General features: G+C 41.8%; 1 protein-coding gene across 1 annotated transcript in view; it reads left to right on the plus strand.

The window, feature by feature from the left end:
- The first annotated feature begins 403 nt into the window (after positions 1-403).
- The window catches only part of REV3L (REV3 like, DNA directed polymerase zeta catalytic subunit), a 119,569-nt gene continuing 97,214 nt past the window's right edge, over positions 404-22,758 (plus strand). Inside the window, exon 1 of the mRNA XM_033056731.1 lies at positions 404-619. Within this exon, the coding sequence (XP_032912622.1) occupies positions 481-619 (139 nt within the window). The 5' untranslated portion in view covers positions 404-480. The remainder of the gene's footprint in view (positions 620-22,758) is intronic.

The raw sequence follows: 22,758 nt of genomic DNA on the forward strand, positions 1-22,758 counted from the left end.
ATGTGTCGGGGAGCGAGGGACACCTCCTCCGCTCGTTGAACCCCTTTCCCCACCAACGCATGGCCCATCCACCCCCCCACCGTTCCCCCAGTGGTTGCATCCGTGACGACATCATCATGGCAACAGCAGCTGCAACCCGGGGCCGGGGCGCCGCCTTCGCCGCCGGGGCGTCCGCGGGGCACGAGCCCGCGCTGTCCCTGAGGGGCGCGCGGCCGCACGGGCTGTAGGAGCGCGCGGGGGGCGCGCCGCCGCGCACGCGCCCAGAGCGGCGGCATCGGGTGGGGGGAGCGGAGACACAGACAAGGCGCGTGCGGGGCTGCGCGCGCTCCCGCGGGCGGGCGAGGAGCGGCAGGCGCGGGGAGTGTTGCGCTCGCGCGCGCGCTCGCTGCGGCGGCGGGCGGGGGGAGCCGAGCGGGCTCCGCGCTCGCTCCGCGCTCGCTCGGTGCTGTGTTGGTGCCTCGGCGGCGGCGGCGAACAAACATGTTCTCAGTGCGGATCGTGACTGCCGACTACTACATGGGCAGCCCGCTGCCCGGCCTGGACCCCTGCCAGTCCCGCTTCCGAGAGGCCCCGGCCAAACGGGTGCCCGTCGTGAGAGTCTTCGGCGCCACCCCTGCAGGTAAGGGGTGACCCCCGCCACGGGCGGGCGGGGACGTCCCCCCGCTGCGGCGCCGCGGGTCGTGCTGGCGCCGGCCCCGCCGCCGCCCACCCCGCTCCCGCTCTTTGTGGCTGGGTCGCGCCCCCCCTGCGCGCCCGGCGCCGCCGCTGCGGCGCGTCTCACCTGCCAGCGGCGGCCGCGGGGACGGCAGGGCAGCGGGGACCTGCCCTGGCTGTCGCGCCGCGCCCGCCCGGCGGCGGCGGGGGCTGCGGGGCCGCCGGGGCTTTGTGCGGGGCTGCCCCGGGAGAGCGGCTCAGCTGTGCAAACACCGGGACCGGCCCGTGCCGCCCTCGGTCCCGGTGTCCGCCACCGCTGTCCTGCCCTTCCCGGGAGCTGTTGCTGCGGGAGCCGACAAGGGGAAGCCGCTGAGCGCGGGCACAAGCGGGACTTGTGCGGCACTTCGGAAGTGGGGGCCCGTGTCGCGGCAGGGATCGCGCACGGCCCGAGGCACCGGTGCTGTGCTGCACTGCAGAGAGGAGCGTCCTGAGCGCCGGCCACATGTTGCCCCCCGAGACTCCCGAATGTCACATGCCACTTCTTCGCTGCCTCCTCGCTGTGTGGCCTGGTGCTTACAGCCGTCCCACGTCTCAGAAGCGTTTCTGACCAATGCAAACAAATACGTTCTCAGAACAAATTTCTAACAAATTAGATACTTAGGGAAATTAATTTAATATGTACTGTAGTTTGCCCATACGTTAAATATTAACCGCTGTTTTTTGAGATATTAGGCATACTAAGCATCGTTGCTTGTGATCTCTTTACACTTATGCTGTGTAATGCTGACCTTGGGAATTAAGCTATTTCTGCATATTTTATTGATTGGCATGTTGAATATTGTCTATTGATACACGTACATTAAATCTTAGGCAAGACAAAAAACACGTAATGAAAGAGCTCAGCAGAGGTGTCTTTCCCTTTAGACAGTTATTATAGTAGAGCAGATATTTTTGTTGTATTTTTTTGTTGGCTTGGTTTTTTTGGTTTTTTAATCCAGAATTATCTGTCTTCTCTGTTTAAGCACAGAGAAACGTGACATATTCAAGCTGTTGTGTTCTTGTGCAACTACAGCTCCAAATTAAGTGAATGAGTTGGATTAATAGATACAATATTGAAATAGTGGGACCTATTTTATTGTAGTTTTAATTCTACATACAAAAGAGATATTATGTAATAATATTTATGTAATGGCAGGAGTAACTATTTCATGATTAAAAAATGTAGAGCCTGAGGTTGTTGGCAGGTAGCAGGATTTTTGTGCATGCGTGTGGTTAACTCATTAAGGCTTATTTTCTTTTAAGAAAATGTTTAGGCTATGCCATATCATGAATGTGGCATCATAAAGTAAACAGTGAAGTAGTTTAGTTGTCCAGCTATTAGGAATACAGTAGAAAATCCCTGGCTTCCCCAACCATAAACTTTAATGTTAGTTTGCATAATAGAAGTGTTTCTAATTTGTCTTCGTTAGAGAAGACAATTCACTAGACTGTGCAAAAGCAGTGTTACTTGTCTATCCTATTTATTTCCTTTTTAAACTCTTAATTTTTTTAATGTTCTGTACTTTTAGTAATGTTTGCTATTAAGCTTCATGAGCTTCTTAAGCTTCTTATTGCAGAGCTGCATTTTTTTTTCTTTTAGAAAAGCAAACAAATGTAATTCTTTCTCTTCAGAGGTATTGGACCTAAGCACTCATTGTCAGAAGTACTGACAGTGATTCTCAGGTTATTCCTTGAGAGCTGAAATTTAAAATGAAGTGTAATCACTTACATCTACACTGACATTTTCTTTGAGGAAAAAGGAATAGTGAAAACAACTTCTAGCATACTGTCTAAGACAATAGGATGTCCTTATTGTTTGGCTTTCAGGCAGTACGATGCTTGTCTTCACTTGAGTTGGTCTGGGTGGGAATAACCCTTTCTCGTTGGGTTTAATGTGTGTGCATTGCCTCCAGGAAAGGTGCTCAGTTGCCTTTGCCTCCATGGTAGCAACGCATTATGGCTGTATCGGCTGCTCCACCTCCAGCGTGATTAACTTTGCAGACTCTTAGTGTGTTTATAGCTGTGTGCCCAAGCTGTGCAGCTAATTGGGAGTCAGGTTCAGAACAGATTCCAAATTTCACCTGCTGAGTGAAGGGGGTTTGATTGGTGTGTGGCAGTGGCTTATGCAGATGTTCAGAAAGTCAAATCTCTGGTACTGCTGTATCCTTGTGTCCACCAGCAACTATGGACAGTGGTCCTGAAGGCACCCACCTGTGCTTTCTGCCCCATCTTGTGGAGGTACTGCACTCAGTGAATGACAGGGGTTGCCAGTGTTACCTTTGAAGGCTTTTATGTAATCCAGTACTCAACAATTTGTGAAGGTTTGCTGGTACAATTTATAAAATGGAAGTAGCTTGTGGTTGGGGGAGGGAAAAAACAGACTTCTAATTAAAAGTAATGGAAGGATCAGCTCCTAAAATGGACCATGTTGGCAATAACATTTGACAACTTCTTTATGTCTTTCGAGGAAGAAATCTTGTTGTATTTGGCAAGGCTATGCAAATTCTGCCTTGGTGTCCTACATCATTGCATAATAAGAGCTTGAAAGATGAGGTATCAAAATTTTAAGCCCAAAGAACCACCTACTAATTCTGTTATTTTGTGAAATAAAGGCTAAAATTCTGATTACAATAGCAAAAGGTGAAGTGACCTGGTTGAGCCATTTCTAGCTGTTTGGCGCTTTAAGCAGACTGGCATGTCTGTTGACATAGTGATGTGGACAAAAGTATAATTTCAGAAATGCTGCAACACTGCCATGGTGGTAATACAATGAAAGCAGTGTTGAATTCATACTTTATTGTATAAGAGCATAGATATTATCTGATACACTAGTATTTGTATCTCTAAGGCAGTCTCATAATATTGCTGCTTATACATAAAAACAATAGATTTTAATTCACTAGGTAGTGCTCAAGTATGAAAAAAACTCGCATTCTATTCTCAGACAGTATGGTATGCTGACTAGTAATTTTGTAAATGCTTTTTGTAAAAATAGAAAAAACTTTGAAAAATTGTAAGTCTTCTTGTTTAGAATTAAATCATAAAGAAAATTTATTTTTCTGTTAGTGTATTGTTGTTAGTTGAATTGTCATTCCTGTTGCTAATCTGAATCTCATTAAGATTTTTTCAACCACATAAGCACCTGAATTTATAGCTTCAAAACAGATGTATTTAAGGTAAGACGTATCTGTAATCTTAAAAGTCACGTGTGTTTATAGTTTTGTTTGGAAGAGGTTATTCCATAGGTCTTAGTCATTGAATCATGGAATATGCTGAGTTGGAAGGAGTTCACCAAGATCATCGAGTTCAACTCCTGGCCCTGCGCAGGACACTCCAAGAGTCAGACCATCTGCCTGAGGGTGTTGTCCAAATTCTTCTTGAACTCTGTCAGGCTTGGTGCTATGACCACTTCCCTGGGGAGCCTGTTCCAATGTCAGGAAAACCTTTTTCCTGATCTCAAACCTAAACCTTCCCCGATTCAGCTTCATGCCATTTCCTCAAGTCCTATCACTGGTCATGAGAGTGAGGAGAGTGAGGAGCTCCATACCTGCACCTCCTTCATGAGGAAGTTGTAAGACCACAATGAGGTCTCCCCCCAGTCTCCTTCAGGCTGAGCACACCAAGCAGACCTCAGCTGCTCTCCATGTGGCTTCCCCTCAGGGCCCTTCACCATCCCTGTGGCCTTCCTTTGGATGCTCTCTGGTAGTTCAGTGACTCTTGTTCAAGTTGCCGTTGACCAGAACCTCCAGGTCCCTTTCTGCAGGGCTGCTCTCCAGCATCTTGTTCCCTGATCTGTACACAGAACCATGGTTGCTCCATCCCTCGTACAGAATCCCGTGCTTGACCTTGTTAAACCTCATATGGTTGGTGGTGCCCATCTTGCTGTTTTGTCAAGGTCCCTCTGCAGGGCCTGTCTGCCCTTGAGTGAGTCAGCGCCTCCCAATTTAGTGTTGCCACAAAGTTACTTAGTTTTCCTTCAAATCCTGTGTCCAAGTCGTTAATGAAGATGTTGAAGAGAGCCGAGCCAAGGATGGAGCCCTGCGGAACTCCACTAGTGACTGGATGCCATGTCTGTATTATTTTCATTCCTCTGAAAAAGTATGTGGAATTTCAATCCCTGTTTGCTAATCAAGCACTGTAAGTCACCCTAAGCCTTATTCCAAGCTTATATTAAATTTAGGTGATCTCAGAAGAAGACTGCTATCCCATGTGCTTCCATTTAGCTTGTGCTATGAAGATTTGTTTATTCTGAGGTCTTTTATGGTGTATGGAGGTATTAAAGCTTTGATTTGTTTCATACTAGCTCTTGGCCATTTCAGGCTCTTGGAATCTGTCCTGAAGATTTCACTGACCACTTCAGAACATATATGTGAATGCTCAGTTGAGTGTTTCTGCCGGGTGCTTATGCAACTGCAGAAGGAACCAAGCTGTAAATTCATTCATAAAAAAGTCAGGGAGACTAGATGAACTGGGTGTCATTTTAGGAGAGACATTAATAAGCAAGCTGAGATTGCTAAATTATCACTTCACTTAAGATGAGCACAAGTTGCTGAGGGTACTACTCATAAACCACATAGGAGATACCTGTTGGTGTGCGATAATGAGTATTGTCAAACATATAGTTGAAATATTAGCAAAAAAAATAATTTTGATGTGGATGTGATTTGAAGCTGATATGTGATAAATTTTACAAAAATAGATGCACATTTTTAAATTGCTTTTGAAGGGTGTTAGGCTGAGAAATGTGTTTTCAGTTGACAGGAGGGCCTTTGGAGAAGGCGTATTAGGAATTTACGTAGGAAAAAGTAGTGTGTAATTTGAGGAGTAATATAACTGCTGTCCTCAACTGCCACTTTATGTATTTGTCTTGTTTGGAGGGGTTTTGTATTTTGCATTATGAAATCACTGATCCAAGAAAGAATCTTACTCAGGGCAGCACAAAAACCCTGCCAAAAAAAGAATGTCTTTAAGTTACTCTTGCATGCTTTTGATTACAAGTTTTTCTGAGGCTAAATGTAATATAGAGTAGGGGCTTACATTCAGCAAAATCTGAATGTATTTCAGGTAAACATCTAAGTTTGGTGCTTTCACTTCTTGGTTTTCTGAGAGGGGGGAAGAAAAGCAGAGGTAAAAGCTCCAGCTAAAATCTGGCTCCCTTCCAGCAGCAGTAGCTCTGGTATGACTCAGTGAAGGGGCCTGCTTATGCTCTTTCTTCTGTTCTTCCCCCTCCCCTTCCTCTTCACTGACCTGGCTGGGCTGTATATCTGATCCCATCCAATGTCTGTTATCGCCCATTTGAGACGGACTGAACTCATTGCAGGGTCTTGCTGCTTTCTATGCTCAGCTCATGATGAACTTTTCCTCTCCCCATTTTCAGTACCATTTCAGACTGTCCCCCACAGTGGTCATTCCCTGTAGCTTCCTTTGCTCACTGTTCACAACTGAGCATCGTTCCAATTGCTTCTACTTCCCATATTCCGTTTCCCAGAAGTGGGTACTAATTCTTGCCAACACTCTTCCACTTTCTTCTGTGGCTTCACAGTGAGAAAGATGCAAAAGAGGATATAGCCATTGTGGTGAGGCTTGTGCCTTTGCTTTACCTTTTCACACCCTTTCCCAAAACATAGCACCTTACAACTCTTGATAAAGGGTTGTTCCCCGGACTACAGCATGGCCTAAAGGATTTTTGTGTAGTACAGTGTGGCTTCACTTCCAGCATAACATTTCTGTATCTTGCACTGACAGGCTTCTCATACTTCTGAAGAACTGTTTGAAAAATTGCTGCATGTATTAAAAGGATATGTTTTCTAAAGTGTTGGATTTTAGTGGGGTTGTTTGGTTTGGTAGGGTTTTTTTAAAGAACCTTCTGGATTTTTGTTGTTGTTGGTTTATTTGATTTTTATTAAGAGACATTTGTTACATACTTTGTATAGATTACCTGCTGAGTTGTTTGAGCAGTGAGAGGCTGCCTGAATAAACTGAGATTCTACTTCACTAGCATGAAACTAAAGTAGCCAATTTCATACTTGTATATGTGTAACTTGCTAAAATTCTGTTTCTTAAATAATCTTTAAAATACTGTGACAGAATTGATGTTCTAAATAGAATCCAGATACTGGGTTCATAACCAATATTGTGCTTCCTATTGTAGAGTATCTCTTGATCAAGTCACTGAATATTTTTATGCTGCTGTAATTCAGTGGAAAAAATGCATACATAACTGACCCTACATGCTTAAAACTCAATCAGCTGCTGACTTCAAAGTGTCCCGCAAAGTAGCTGCATCTACATTGAGTCTGGGATTGGATTTTGTGATTAGTGGCCCTGAAGTAGACCAGGAGCTTATCTAGCTCAGTTGTAATTTCCAGTTCTGTTACATACTTCTTAAGGGTGCTTTTTGGCTGCTTGTTGAAATATATTCTTTTTCAGTGTGTAAAATGAGCCTCCTCAAAATAGCACACTGGTCTGAAAATAGTTGTCTCTCTTATTTTTACCAGAGAAGCACATACATATCACAACTGAGGTTGGCAGGATGAGATGATGTGTAAACACTCAGTAAGAAACAGCTCCTGCTTAGTAATTTTTGCAGTCTGAGTAGACAAGATAAATCTCTGAAAGAAGAAAGCAGGTGTGATAATACCATGCTATCAATTTCTTCTCAGTCTCTCTTATTCAGAATTCCAGTATTGATCATTTAATATACCCTCTTCTACTAACTGTTATTACCTTGGTTTTGTCCTTGACTCTTGGTTGGCTTGATTGACCTCTGTGTGCAGTGGACCTCTGAGAAGCATGATGGTGAACATATAACCATTTGAAAGGAGGCAGTATGAACGCTCATACTAAAAGATTTATAGTCTGTGTTCTGTCTCACAAATGAAGCAGTTGAAATTTTTAATAATGATTGGACAGAGTCACGGAAGATTCAGTCTCGTGTCGCAGGAGACCTGCTCGTCAAAATCTCAGGACAATTGGCAGTTGAAATTTTTTTTCTTTAATTACACCTTAAAGAGACTGGCTTTGCAATAGCTGGAGATAACAGTATATCAGCCTCCTGGTCTGTCATCACTGGATGTTGTGGTGACAACTGATGAACTTGCTTCTTTGCCTTTTCCTCACTGTCTGCTGTGTCATATGTACTGCCCCTGTATGTTACAGTTGCGTGCATTTTTAGAGTTCCTGTGTATGTCTCCTCTGTAGCACATTTATTCTGTGGGGAAAATGGTTTCACTATATTGAATTATCTCACATTTCAGGAACATGTTCTTGTCAGACAGCAAAGTATACCTGTGTAAAGAAAAGGATGAATTTACTTAGGGTCCACATCAAATAATTAGCAGAACTGATAGTACAGTGAACAAGATGCTGTCTACCAGGAGTGTTATTTCTGTGCTACTACACTGCCCAGAAATGATAAAATGAATAATTATATTATACCATACCATTCACATAAAATAATGTTAACAGTAATGTTCTTTTATGTGTTGACCAAAGTTAGTTGTAGTAACAATTATAATGTTACGGAATAGGCTTGGTTAACAAGGTCCAGGGATTGATTGCAAAGATCAAAATCTGTATAGTTGCTTCTAATCACATGTGTTATTCACAAGACCTGTATGTATTCTGGTGAAACTAATAATTCTGGAAAATACAGTGGAATAATCAAGTATGTGAGCTTGCAAACAGGTACAATTTTTCTACCAGTGATACAGAAAGACTGAGAATAGAGCCCAAAATATACAAGAATCTAAACAAATACCAGAAAAGTTTGTACCAGATAAAGGGACTGTCTGAAATGTCACTTCTTGCATAGGCTTCATTCATGCATGTTTGTTAAGGCTCTTTTCTTTCAAGAGCTGCTTTTTATTACAGGGGAGTTATAAGGTGTGCAGAAATTTGTGTGTTTTTTGGCAGGGCATTTAAATAAAACTTCACACTTACTGACTGGGCTGAGCCATATTGCTTATTAGGGAACCATTTGATGTCTGTATGTTCCAGCCTTCCTGTGATCAGTATGCAGACAGCCATTTTGGATAACTTCCCCAACTCATATATTTGCAGTCTGTCATGTTGACTGCATGTTTAAGTTCCTTTTATGTTACTTTGGTGTATATGTGCATACCTTCTCTGGTTTCAAGCTGGGGAGTCATCATCCTTGGAGGCACTTAAAAGTTCTTGGGATGTGGTGCTGGGCAGCCAGCTCTAGGTGGCCCTGCTTGGGCAAGGAATTTGGTCCAGGTGACCTCCAGAGGTCCCTTCTAACCTCAACCATTCTGTGATTATGGAGATTACTCTTGTCAGCAGTGAGTATCCAGGTGTTCTGTGCAGCCTGTTAGTGCATCCGGGTAAGCGCAGTTGCATTCAAATGATGTGGAAAGGTTGCCAGGTAGCTAACTGTCATTAACCTGCTTGCCCTAGGGCTGTGAAAGTTACCTGAAAGTTACTGGAAGGTTTTGGTGGTGTTGGTGAAAACTGATTAAGATTTGGAAGGAGGAAGAAAATAGAGACTATTCAGTCCAGAGACCATTGCTAAGCTGTGTTTGTCCCTTAGTGACATGTTCTTTTCCTAAAAATTAAAGCAACCCTGCTTATTTGCATTCAGACTGTACCTCTGTGCTGTTTGCTGACTAAACCAGTGTTTACTACAGAAAAACTGTATGTCCTATTTTAGGTGCAGTATCAACATGGAGTACTCAGTATGAATATTAAAAGGACTGTGGAATGTTGCACCTAATCCATAATACCTGACATTGCACCTCAGGGGAGGTTTACAATAGAAGTCTTCTGAGTTTTATATAATGAGATGTATAATGAGTCTTTCATTTTGTGTTTGAAACTGCCTAGGTGGGTTTCTGCATTGCACAGATCTTATTAAGCTGTGGGAATTGGAAACTGATTCAGTCCTCATGTTGGCAGGTACTACCTTCAGATCAATAATGAACAAATTTTTATTTCTACCACCTCATTACGCTTATTAACTAGATGAAGAGGCTATTTTTTTGAGTTCTTGATATGGAAACTTCTGTATTTTCTTTTGAAAAATCACATATTTAAGCTAGCCAAAATGTTACAAAATACTTGATGAATAATTTTTTTGTTTTTCTATGTCTGTGTCCATTGACCATTAAGCAAATGGATTTGTGGCATTCACATTCGTAAGCAGTGAAACCTATTTGCTGTCTGTAGGAAATCGGAAGTGATTACAGGCAGATTCTTATGCTGTGGTAAAATGAATCTATAGTATCAAATATTTTAATGTTTGAGCTGTTTAAATTAGCTTTGTGGAAGTGTCACATAGCCATCTTGACTTTAGACCAAAACACTAGCAGTAAAAACAACCCAGTTCTACCGTGGGTTATCTGTCTATTTCTTACAGTAGAATTGTGTTTGCACCCTCAGATTGATGTTCATGTCAGAAGGGATATCTCTAAAGATTGTCTAGTTTGTCCAATCACCATGGGCAAAGCAGGACTACGATAAAAATGCCACAATCTGTCTAGTTAACTTCCAGTATTTTACCATGTTCACAACACACTTTACCAAACAAATAAAGAAAATGATCAGACTTTTTTCTAAGTTTCTTGTGTTTCAGTTTGTGCTCATTGCCTCTTGTCCATTCATTGGGTGCCACTGAGGAGTCAGACTCACTCTTCTTTAGTACTTCTTATCCGGTATTTATACACATTGATAATATCCTTCCCATCTCTCTTCCTGAGGCTACAAAATCCTGGCTTACTCAGCCTTCCCTTGTATGTCCAGTGTTCCCACCCCTTAATTATCTTTATGGCCTGACTCCAGTATGTGCATGTCTAATGCTGGAAAACCCAAACCTGAAGCTAGCACTCCAGGATGCATCTTACCAGTGCTGAGTAGAGGGAGAAGCATCATGCTCCTCGACCTGCTGGTGTTACTCTTCCTAGTGGTGCTCAGGGCACTCTTGGCCTTCTTTGTGGCTGCTTGTTTGCATTCAGGACCCCTGTGGGTCCTTTCATCAGAGTTGCTTTCCAGGCAGTCTGCCTCCAACCCCTAGTGATGTATGGAGTTACTCCCTCCCCATGTTAAGACTTTTCATTTCTCCTTGTGGGGCTCTGTGAAGTTCTTCTACCTATTTCTTCAGCCTGTTATAAATGTCAGCACAACCTTCTGGTTTATAAGGTACTCCTCCAGATTTTATCATATGCAAACTTGGTGAAGTGCGCCTGTTCAGTGTCTAGGTCCTTAACGAAGATGTTAAACAGCAGTGGCCTGAGTTTCGACTCTAAAGTACACCACGAATGACTGGCCTCTGTGATCCATTATTGCAAGGCTGCTTCTCCACACTTAAGTTGCATTCCTCTCCTTGCTGCACAACAGTCAAATCTGTGTGTCTTGTTAGCCCTTCCTTTTTTTAACATGCCATCCTCTGAGGTGAAAGTGTAAGTACTGCATCTCAATTCTTACTACAGCAAGGTTTTTTTTGTAACATTTCTAAAACTTCTGTATAGATGTCATGGGTATGTTATGACTGTGTAAAAGTAATAAATCCAGGATCTGGATTTTCTGGGTTTTGGTGGTATGTTTTACTTGGAAAACACGAGAATTTTGTAAAATAACTGAATATAAGTCATCATGTGACTGAAAAGGTGTTCTCTATTGGAAATACAGTTTTAAATTGTCCCGTGTTTTTCTTACTCCAGAAGAGTGACATATGTTGTACATTTGTGCCATGGTAATTCAGGTCATTCTTTGTTCTGGTTTTCTGTGGGGTTTTGGGTTGTGGTTTTCTTTTTTATGTACAGTTCTTGAGGACTTGTACATTGACATGTGCATTTGTAAACCTGCAGTTCCCATGCAGAGATTAATTTAGTATCTTTACAGTACAGCTTCCTGATTTCAGTCTGATACATTAAAAAACCCCAAAAAACCCACAAGAAGAAGAGCTAGAAAAAACCCCAGAAAAACCCCTTCAACACACTTTCATATAGATGGGAAGAACAGAATAAAGTATTGTTAAGCATTTGCAGATTGTGTCAGTATGTCAGGTTTTGGTGAATTTGTGTTCTTACACCAGCAGTTGGAAATCTAATCAAGGAAATAAATAGTAATTTTTAACCACTGCTATATTAAAGATGAAAGATTTAAGAATCAAAACCAGTTGGTTTAGGCAGTGTGCAGATAATAGTGGGGTAGTCCTCACTCCAAAAAAAGTTATGTTCTATATAAATGGAGCATTAAAAGGTGTAGAAAGAGTGATATGTTACAAAAACAGATGGCATGGCAATATTGTTAGTCATTATTTTGAAGTGGAATTTTGTAGGAGGGATTTCCTGAATGGAAAAACAGGAGAAGGGTACGATGTGTTGAAAGGAAGACTGGAATCAGAAAGGAATATGTAGAACATGTGAGGTGAGCTGGGAGGTGGGGGAGGTTGGAGGAAGAAGTGTGCTGAGAGCCAGGACTGTGAAAAATATTGATATTGGAGTGCAATAACAGGGACCAGTTATCTAAGGTTGCTCCCTTTTGGATTTGCTTGCTTTGGCTCATGGGACTGACTTGTCCCCTGGAATTTATCTCTGGTCTTGTGGCTGGAGGTACATGAGATGTTGCATGAGGTTTATTGCTCTGTGCAGTGGGAGAAGAGAGAAAAACAAAGTCCTCCTGACTGAGAACTGTCCAAGAAGTGTTGAACATAGTGAAGAGCGACAGTATTCTCATCAGTGCTACAAAGTTTGTGAGCACCTTTTGTATTGCCTACTTTCATGACAATTTGCATTATTTTTACATTGATGTGAAAATGTAAATAAAACAAATATCTGGTGGTCATCTTCTCAGTGTATCAATAGAAATTAACTAAAACCAACCAGACTTCAAGCCAGATTCTGCAGTGATGGGTGCACAAGAAAATGCATCTCTTGCTGGCTGAGAAAGATATGTGGGCCTGCATAATGTTAAGTGCATATGTGGCAGGTTTCAAAAACAGAGCAAAACACAAATGCTGTGAAAAACAACACATTTCTTCCACCTGATCATCTCTTCTTTAGTGCCAATGGGCTTCTTGTAACCTGTTTGTTAATGTTACTCAGTTACTTCCATAAAACTCCTACTTACGTTGTGTAACCTTGATTTATTGTAAGAAAACCATAGCAATAGCTTGTTCTTTCCGGGTTAGTCTTTGGCTTTTTCAGAAAGTTGTTCTCCTGTGGAAACCACTAGTAATGTAGTGTTTTATGTTTATTAGTAATTTGGCTTCTGTAGCTATCTGACTCACAGTAAGCCATTTAATTACAGTGAATGTTTCAATTTTACTTTTTAAAGGATGAGTGACTGCATTTTTTACTTCTAGTACCCTAATGACTAGGGATTTGGTATTTTGACAGCAGAACATGTAATGGTGAGAGGCTGAAGCTTACGCATTTGCAATAAAGTTGTGGAGATAAAATGGTGGTGGAAAAATAGCAGTAGATCAGGGTGGAGTTGGCCAGAGAAACTTGAGTAAGAAACTGATGTAGGAGAAAACCTGGTGACATAAGATTGCATAGTAGTGCTTCTGTCTGAAGATACATAGTTTGGTATACAAGGGTCAGGAGAAGCACATGCGATGTTTAAAAGAGTAGTACAAAACTTGTCTATTATTACAGCTGCTTTGCAGAAGCCATCAGTTGAAACTTGATCATACAGTTGAATCTCTACTTCAGATAACTTGATGAGTTTCCAATCCAGTGGTTTGCATTTTCTTTCTTCTTTAATTAGTTAATGATTTGAAATGTTTTATAATGTGCAGTACTGAACAAGAGTTTCTTGATCCAAGAATTTGGTACAGCAATCATCACATTGCATAAATGTTGCTTTCTGAAGCCTTCTGATTTTATTTGGCTTGTGTTGTGATAAGTAAATGGTCAGGTGTGATTATTTGTTAGTGCTTTTGCACTAAGGAATCACTTAGAATTGCAGGGAAGAGGCAAGAGAGCGGAAAGCACTCATTCAATATGTTTGCTGAGCTGAGGAGGCTTTGGGGGGTGTTTTTGGTATTCTGGTTTTTTGTTTTTTTGTTGTTTTGGTTCTTTTTTTATGGAGGTAGACTCAATCTGTTGTCCTCAAGTAATTGCGTTCATTGTTAGCACTGTGTAATTGAGGTTTCAACCGTTCTAGAGCTGAAAATAACTTACAGCTTCAGACTGTTTTGTGAGCAGCATATTGATTCTGTAACGAGTAACTGAAAAAGGCAGATGATTTTCTACTGGCTGTGTTCTGAATTACTGCACACACTGCAGCTCTGCAGAAGTGTGCTATTTGGGTTCATCAGAACAGTAAAACAGGATACTTCTAGTACTGGAGGTGGCATATTCCTGTGAGGATTACAGGAGGAGAAACAGGAGAAATAAAAAGAGGCAAAAACAGATCTTGAGGAATTAGAAGTCCATTCCATCTGCATTCATGAAGGAATCTTAGCTTTTTTCCATCTAAACATACTAAAATGGTTTCTTAATTTCTTCAAATGTGAAATTATCTGTTTCAGATACCAGCCATTCCTTAAATGTAACTAGATGTAATGGAATTAGATACAGTAATTTCACGAATACAAGCCGCACCAATTTGACCAAAATTTTGGTGGAAACCCGGAAGTGCGGCTAATATTCCGGGGCGGCTAATCTATTAACAAAATTCTAAAAGCTACCAACAGGGAAGTGAGAGCCCGCGGCAGCCCCAAGCCAAGCTGGAGCCCGGCCGGCCCTGGCAGAGGTGGGAAAGCCTGGCAGAGGCGGGGCCAGCAGTGTGGGGGCGGGCGGCTGAGCCTGAGCCAGCAGGGCGGGGCAGGGAGGGCGGCAGAGCCTGAGCCAGCATGGCGGGGGAGCCCGGGAGAACTGGGGCTAGCAGTGCAGGGGAGCATGGCAGAAGCAGGAAGGCCGGCGGGTGGGGCTACCTGGCAGCGGGGGAAGCCCAGCAGAATCGGGGCCAGCAGCGTGGGGGAGCCCGGCGGTGCGGGGGCCTGCAGTGCCGGCCAGGGCGAGGAAACGCGGCGGCGGTGCAGACGGGAGGGGGCGGCCGGCGAGCCTGGTGGCGGCGGCGGCAGCCCTGCCGGCGGGGCGAGCGAAAGCGGCGCTCGCGAAAGCGCCGCTCGGCGAGCGAAAGCGCCGCTCGCGAAAGCGCCGCTCGCCGCGAAAGCGCCGCCGCTCGCCGCGAAAGCGCCGCTCGGCGAGCGAAAGCGCCGCCGCTCGCCGCGAAAGCGCCGCCGCTCGGCGAGCGAAAGCGCCGCCGCTCGCCGCGAAAGCGCCGCCGCTCGCCGCGAAAGCGCCGCTCGGCGAGCGAAAGCGCCGCTCGGCGAGCGAAAGCGCCGCCGCTCGCCGCGAAAGCGCCGCCGCTCGGCGAGCGAAAGCGCCGCCGCTCGCCGCGAAAGCGCCGCTCGGCGAGCGAAAGCGCCGCCGTTCGCTGCGAAAGCGCCGCCGCTCGCCGCGAAAGCGCCGCTCGGCGAGCGAAAGCGCCGCCGCTCGCCGCGAAAGCGCCGCCGCTCGTCGCGAAAGCGCCGCCGCTCGCGAAAGCACCGCGGGGCGGGGCGGGCGCGGCGCTCGCGAGGCGCTGCGCTCGCGAGGCGCGGCGCAGGGCGAGCCAAAGCGGCAGCGGGGCGAGCGAAAGCGGCAGCGGGGCGGGCGGCGAGCCCGGCGGCGGCAGCCCTGCCAACCGGGCGAGCCAACGCGGCAGCGGGGCGGTGCTGACAGGAGAGGGGGGCCAGCGAGCCCGGCGGCGGCGGCAGCACCACCCGGCCAGCCCCGCCGAGCCGTGGCGCTGAGCTGGGCCACCCGGCCCCGTCGGCAACCATGAGCGGGCCGAGCCTGCCTGGCCCCGCCCCGAGCCAGTAAAGCCCGCTATGCCGCGATCCTGTTACTAATTGGCCAATTTGTGAAAGCTGCGCACGGATTCTCGAGACGAACGAAAGTGCGGCTAATATTCGGGGTGCGGCTTATCTATTGACAAAGACAGCAACATTGTCGAGGCACCGGGGGTGCGGCTTATAATCCGTGCGGCTTGTATTCGTGAAACTACTGTATATTCTGCTACTCTGAATATAATCCTTCAATATCTCTAAATCGTATTTAAGTGCATTTAGTCTTTTTGACTGAGTAGAACCTCGTATAGTAGTTACAAATGTTATGATACAGTTTTGAACACAATTTTGTATGTTTATATTGGATATGAAAAAATTCTTAATTTTTTTAAAAATTTAAGTAATATTTGGAAAAATCTCCAGCTGTTGTATTGATGTCCTTAATTTTCTTAGAGTTTTCAGAAGAGTAGAGAACGAATATGTGATAGGGAAATCTATCCACTAAATCTTTGTGTCAATACCAGAGGGATTGGATATGACAGCAGTCCCATGTCATTATACTTTGAAGTGTGTGTTTTATTTTTTAGTATGGGCTTTTTTAGAGAAAATTCAAAGGTTTGGGAAAACATTGTTTAAAAATCCTTCCAAGGATGAAATTTTTAATTAGGGATGATAGTATCGATACAAAAGAAATTACTTCTAGTAAACTTCTATGGAGGTGGCAGCAGTTCTTTTCTTTTTGGTGTTGGTTTTCTAAATCTTCTGTAATGTTATTGTTACTGGTGCCACGCAGAATCTCTCAGTGTCACTTTGTTACTTTTTTCTATGAAACCTACGCTGCTGGTGAAAGAGAAGGCATGGTGTGCTTTTCATAGTTGTAGTGAATTGAACCTTAATTGCAATTCCAGAAATTCTTTCCAGTATTCCAGCCAAGGAAAAAACAATCAAGACTTAGTTGTTATTACTATGTGAGTACTAATCAGCTACTTTTTAAAGTAAAATGTTTCTTTTTTCCTTGTAGCGCTTGTATTCTTTCAATTCTGTGTAATACCTTTAAAAAGTACCAAGGAGTAAAGTGGATTTTTAAAATCAACCTATTTTCTAGTAGCTACCAGCATTTAGAACAATGGAATCTACAAGTTGACACTGGAGGCTAGCCATGTGAAAGGACAAAGTGCCAACTGCATGAATTATTTGTTTTTCTGGCAAATAGCTTCTGTGTACGCTCATCCCTAAATCAGAAGTAATTCTGGCCTGAGGTAATTTCTGCTTTTATGAGTTAGTTCAAGTTTAGTTCTGAAGTCATGAAGCGCAGGTTATATCTGTAGTGAAAACTGTTACTCTTTTACCATTTTTGTAGTTGCACAATGGGGTCAGAAGCTCTTTTGCTGTTCAGGAATTTCAGTCACATTTTTAAAATAAGCTCAGTTGCAACTGGACATCATTTTCTCTCATTGCCAAGCTGTATACTGAAGTGTTTAGCTTTAAAAAGGCTTCTAAAGATCATCTCTCGTGAGGTTATTTCTGCATAGGCCCATTCATAGACAAAAGGCTTTACTACAAAGAAGGATAGTGATGATTGGAATTGCTGCAGTTTTGTATTAGACTTTACTCAAGCAGTTAAAAAATGTGTTTAAAAAAAGGGCAAACAGATGTTTGTTACTATTAGTGAAGAATGTGATGAAAATGGAGCAATCTTTTCTAAACAAATAAAGTGAAACAAAAGAAATTTTGGATTGAATTAAGACTCATAATTTCCATTAAGTGAAAGGAGAGAAAAAGAAGAAACACAGTAGATTATAATTATTATAATTAATATCTCTTTAGAAATGACTTGCACCTTTTTCAGTTGGGAGACAATTTAATTTACAATAATTTATGTTTTGTAATTGTTTGTTAATGGAGTTCTTGATCCCCAACTATTGAACAGTGGTAGCCATAATAACAGAATCAATGTGTCCAAAATGTCACATTTGCAGACTTTCTGTTAACAACCATCGTTGTAAGAAACCATGTGTTAGATTTTTCTTTGTTTTAAGACAGTTTCTTAATATGTAAACATCAACATTTCAATGGACAATTCATCAGTTGGATGCAAGGAAATTTATCAGTAGATGATCTGGTTGATATGGTTATATAACATAAAGACTTGATTTTTCAGTAGTATATAAGAATCACATTTCCTATAAAACTAATATATTTCTGGCTACCTCTAGTTCCCTTCTTACAGTTTTTTAAGTTTTTGGTTTTTGTTTTTTTGGGTTTTTTTAATAGAAATGTACTGCAGATGTTTTTGTTTAGAACCAGTAATTGGAGTCCTGTTGGGTTTTTAGTGCATAATTGTCAATGGTAGTTACTTCTTTGTAGGAGAGAATAAGGAGAACCCACAGTTTCATTTGTGATTGGTGTATGAGATTAAGTATTTAGTTCTTTGTGGCCATAATTTTGAAGTGATTGCTATTTTTCGTGCAGTCATATCTTAAGGATTTTCTCTTCCCCACAGCTCCCCAGTTTACATCCTAAACAATTTTAGACATCAAGACTTCAAAACCTGATAATAACAAGATAAATCAAAATACTTACCATATCAAGCCTCTGCCCATTTAAGCAGTATCGCTGTTACTTGGTCATTAGTTAGTACATTTACGTATTAGAGTTATTTTCAATTGGATTGAATTCTCACAAGATAGTATTTCCTTTAAAATGGCCTTGCAGGATTATGCTCAGATTGAAAACTGAGAGTAATGTGCAGTATCTTTGCAAAGACATTTGACTTTTCTTTCTTTTAATTTGACTCCTGCAAAGAGTAGGTTTTAAGTGATTATCACATATATGAATTGTGTGGCTGGTTTTTTTTCTCTGAATTGCATGTATGTGGTTAGTGAATGACTTTGTGCTTTAAAATATTTAATCAATTATGAATTTGATTATTACAGATATAGAATCAAGACTGAGGGATTGAATGACTTTTGTACAAGGTCATGGTAAATTTGAATTGGGATTCATCCTCCTTTTCATGCCACTAGCTATTTTAATCAGAAGACCATCATTTAAGATAACGATATGCACTATTGTTCCTAAGAATTCCTCATAAGATATGTGCCTTTATGCCATAGTATTATGTGCAGATTTGTACAGCAATCTAATGAGCAATAGACTGGACACAAGACACAATAGAGTATATGTATTGGAAAGTCACTAAATAGAAGGTTTCATTAAAAGATTGCATTTTGAGGGGAACTAAAGAAGGCCCATTTCATTAGTTTTTGCTTATTTTATCATGTGCTAAAAAAGATTTTGAGTATTCTGTCTTAATAAGTGATTTTCAAGACTCACAGCATAGCATTTTGTGCTCTGAAAATGGAAGTTTTGACTGCGTTTCCTAATGTTTCTGAACCATATTCAAGTGCAAGTCTGCATATATGATAGTGCACTTCCACTTCCTGAAAGAATTGCTTGAAGGATACTCTCTGACATAGTTTGGCTCGCATAGTTCCTTTATTTAAAAAAAAAAAATAAAATCCTGGACTGGGAAACTTGGCAGGCAGTCATATTGGAAAATAATAAACATGCCTCTGCCAGAAGTGTTTGAATTTGTTACAGTCATCTGGTCAGGACTAGTAGCTGCTTAGAGAACTATGAATAGCAACAGTAAAGGCAGAGGAATAATTTTTCTACAGGCATAGGGTTTAAATGATGCTTATTTGGAAGACTGCCTTTGTCATCAAAGAGTTGGAAACATAGGGATTTTTTCTCTTAAAGTTTTTTGCCTGATTAAAATCTGTTTATTCTACATATAATTAAAAGCTTTTGAGCATTGATTTTAGAACAGGACAGTGCAGAAACACCCCAGTGAGAGCAGTGAATTATTGTTCTGGCCAAAGCCAAAAGAGAAGATAAATAAATTTACCTGTGTTTTTTAATTTCAAGGTCTTCTGGTGGTTTGGATGGCAGTTCTTTTCTGCTTTTTCAAGAGGAAATTTTTTAGCTCTGAAAAGGCTAGAGCCCTGGAAGTTTTAATAGCTGGCTTCTCTTTAAGCTTGCACAAGACTTAGTATTTCTTTTTCTCTCAACCAGGAGGGTTTCAGGTTGTTTTCCCAGTCCACAGCCATAACTATTAGTACCGTGATGTACCAGTCACCTGTATGAGAAGTTCTGCTGGGTCTGTGCTTTACTGTTGATTCACTTCATATCAAAATTAAAGTAAGTACAGTAATTTCACAACTATAAGGCACGCCCTTTTGACTAAAATTTTCCCCCGAACCCGCAAGTGCACCTTATAGTCCAGTGCGCCTTATATGATGCACAAAGTTGCGACATTTGCCACCCTGGATGTGTGAACTGTGAGCCGTGGGGGGAGCCGGTAGTGCCACGGCAGCCGGGTACAGGCAGGCCCGGGGGCCAATGGCTGCCAGGTTGAGGCAGGGCCTCGACCAGCAACTGCGCAGGGGGAGCTGGGGGCGGAGCCTCACTGCCAAAAAAAGTGCGCCTTAAAGTCTGGTGCGCCTTATGGTTGTGAAATTACTGTACATTCAAGTTAATTAACTTGGATTCCAAATAATCAGCAAAGTGTTGGTCCCAACTATATAAAACATTTTTTAAGCACAGATTTTTCATTCTGATTATGGTTCATCTCCTCCAGCTGTCCTCAAAAGGACCAGGAGCTGGGACAGTGAAATAAATATCATTGTCCAGAATAGAAGTGAAACCATTATATTGGAAATAAAAAGCACATAATTTCAAATCTGAAACATGAGAATGGGAAAATTTCTGTTCTCAAGAGGTTTTCCTAGACTTGAACTGAGGCTTCTAGTTAAGTAGTGCTCGTTGCTTTACAAAGCTGTAAATCCTGAGAAATGTTTTACTTCTTTTTTAAAGGGGCAAGACATGATGGCAGCTTTATACTTCAACAGCCTAAAACCATTTATTAATTGGTAGTCTTTACAGGCTGTGAACTAACTGCAGTAATAACTGTCCAAAAGACCTCAGGGACAAAAAATACCTGGAACTGTGACTCCTCAGTGTACTTCTGAACTTGTATAAACTTTTTCATCTGTTTCCTGATCATTAGTGTGAAGTTATTTCATGGCTTCAGGAACATGGTCTTTCTTTTCAAATCTTGACAACATAAATAATTGCATCTGAGGAAGACTCTTAAGTGCTCATGTAAGGTGTGTCTTCACTAAGCAATTAGCAGTGGTGCTTCTTTGGTTCTTTTCCAAAAGTGTATCGTATGGCTTACTTTAATAACCTACCTTGTATTTTTAGATTTGGTCAAGCTTACTGATTTTAGGAAAAATCACATATTTGAATTAAAGCACATTTCTTACTCAAACTTGTTGTGACTGTGCAGCTCAAATTATTTTTGGGGCTTGTAGTCCTTCAATCATCTGACTGCAGTCGTTCTCAAGGGACATGTAAGCTGACAGTTTGTGCTGGTAAACACTCTTAGAGGATCTCAGCATGAAAAGTAGAACATACCACTAGAGGTACATGGATGAACAAAGAGTAGTGAAGATGCAGAGTCACTGACTGGTGTTTCACAAACAGCTCCTAGGTGCATCTGAACACACGTGAATAAAGCAAAAGCTGTTTTCAAAGAGATGAAGACTATTGCTTCTCTGAAAACAAAAAGAAAAATATGTTCAGTAGCTTCTAGTTCTCTTTCTTTTCTTTCATGGCTGACTTCTACTATTCCATTAGCTGTAGCAGAGGGAAACAATGGTTCGAGAAGGTTTACCCGTATGTGTATTCTGCCACCAGCTGAAATAGAGCTAATAATAAATGCTTGTTTGTGTAAGCTCTTAGGTAAAAAGCAATGAATCCACTACAGAAAACTAACTAGTATGGAATAAACTAAGGTTTCATAATTTCATCCAAATTTATATTAAAAACACATTAAATTACCTTTCATAGTTAATCTGTATTGTTATTTGCAAGTTTTGCCTGTTAGTGAGGTAAGGAGACTTTATCACTTGCTAAGTGTACAGTGTTCTGACAGTTCTGTCCTGTCCACATTGCTCACACTTTTAGCCAGCATTTAATCATAAATGCTCCAGCATGCTTTTTGTTATTTTGGTTTTTTCATATGTGTACTAGCCCTACTTTTGTATGAAAACCCTTAGTCTACATGAACCTTTCATTAATGCAGTGAGATGTCTGTATTTGGTTTGGATGTTGCTATTCCAGTTGCCAAGTTCTACTGAGGAGTGTAATTAAGTCCTCTGGGTGTCTTAAATGTAGATGGTCTCCATCCTATTACTAAAATATGCAGCTTTTAAACAGATTACAGATCAGAACTGAGGATTTACTTTGATGCAACTGGATAGTGATGATGATTTTCTCTGATTTTCTCAGTGCATTGGAAATGCAAGTTCTTAGTGTTCTTTGAGCATTCCTCTTGCTTTTGATGATCCGTTCAACTCAAAGGCTTAATATAGTAAGATGTGAAATTTTTGGATTAAACTGTATAGGTATTTGATACCTTTTTCTGAACATGGTAATTAGTAAACATACATTTTCAAAACCCGAATCAATAAAGTTCTGTTAGTTCAACTTTGTATACAGTTTTGTATAATACATACTGTTCCTTGCCATCTTCAATTTAAGCAGTATTTTTTTGCAGAGTCACACTTCTAAGAATAATTGCAGCAATTCCAGGGGACATAAAAGAAAGCCTCTTGGGAACCCTTGTTTTGTGATTTGTCATTTTAACTTTGTTTTTAAATGAGAACCAGTTCTGTAGTTGTAGTTGCAAGGAAACATTCAAGACCAAAACAAAGTCAATGTAAAGTGTGCTTGAGCTGTTGGAGAGCCTGAGACAATAGCTCTTAAAACCATGCCAATCTGATGCCAGTAGAGGTGGTCCAGAATGTCAGAGTGCTTTACTGTTTGTTCATTGAGCTCTAGGAAGTAATACCATATTTATGTGCATGTAACTTATATTCTGAAAAATGTAGAGCCCAGACAAGCTGATAATCAATGAGTAAAAGAGAATACATACATGAATATTAAACTGAACAGCAGCTAACTTTCAGATTTAGAACTTCTTTTCTGAAGCAAGTTTTGTAAAACTTTAGACATGACATTATAATTAATGTCAAATCAGGATGCTTCATACATATCATAATTAATTATATTTCTTTTCTTGAAGAAGAACTACCCCACTGCTTTTTCTTTTGTTTCATTTCTTGTTGGGCTTAAGGCTAACTGTGGTTGAGATTGGATGGCTTAAACATTTGTTAAAATACATTTGTGTAGAAATT

This window comes from Catharus ustulatus, chromosome 3 (genome assembly GCF_009819885.2).
Source record: "Catharus ustulatus isolate bCatUst1 chromosome 3, bCatUst1.pri.v2, whole genome shotgun sequence".
Lineage (NCBI taxonomy): Eukaryota > Metazoa > Chordata > Aves > Passeriformes > Turdidae > Catharus > Catharus ustulatus.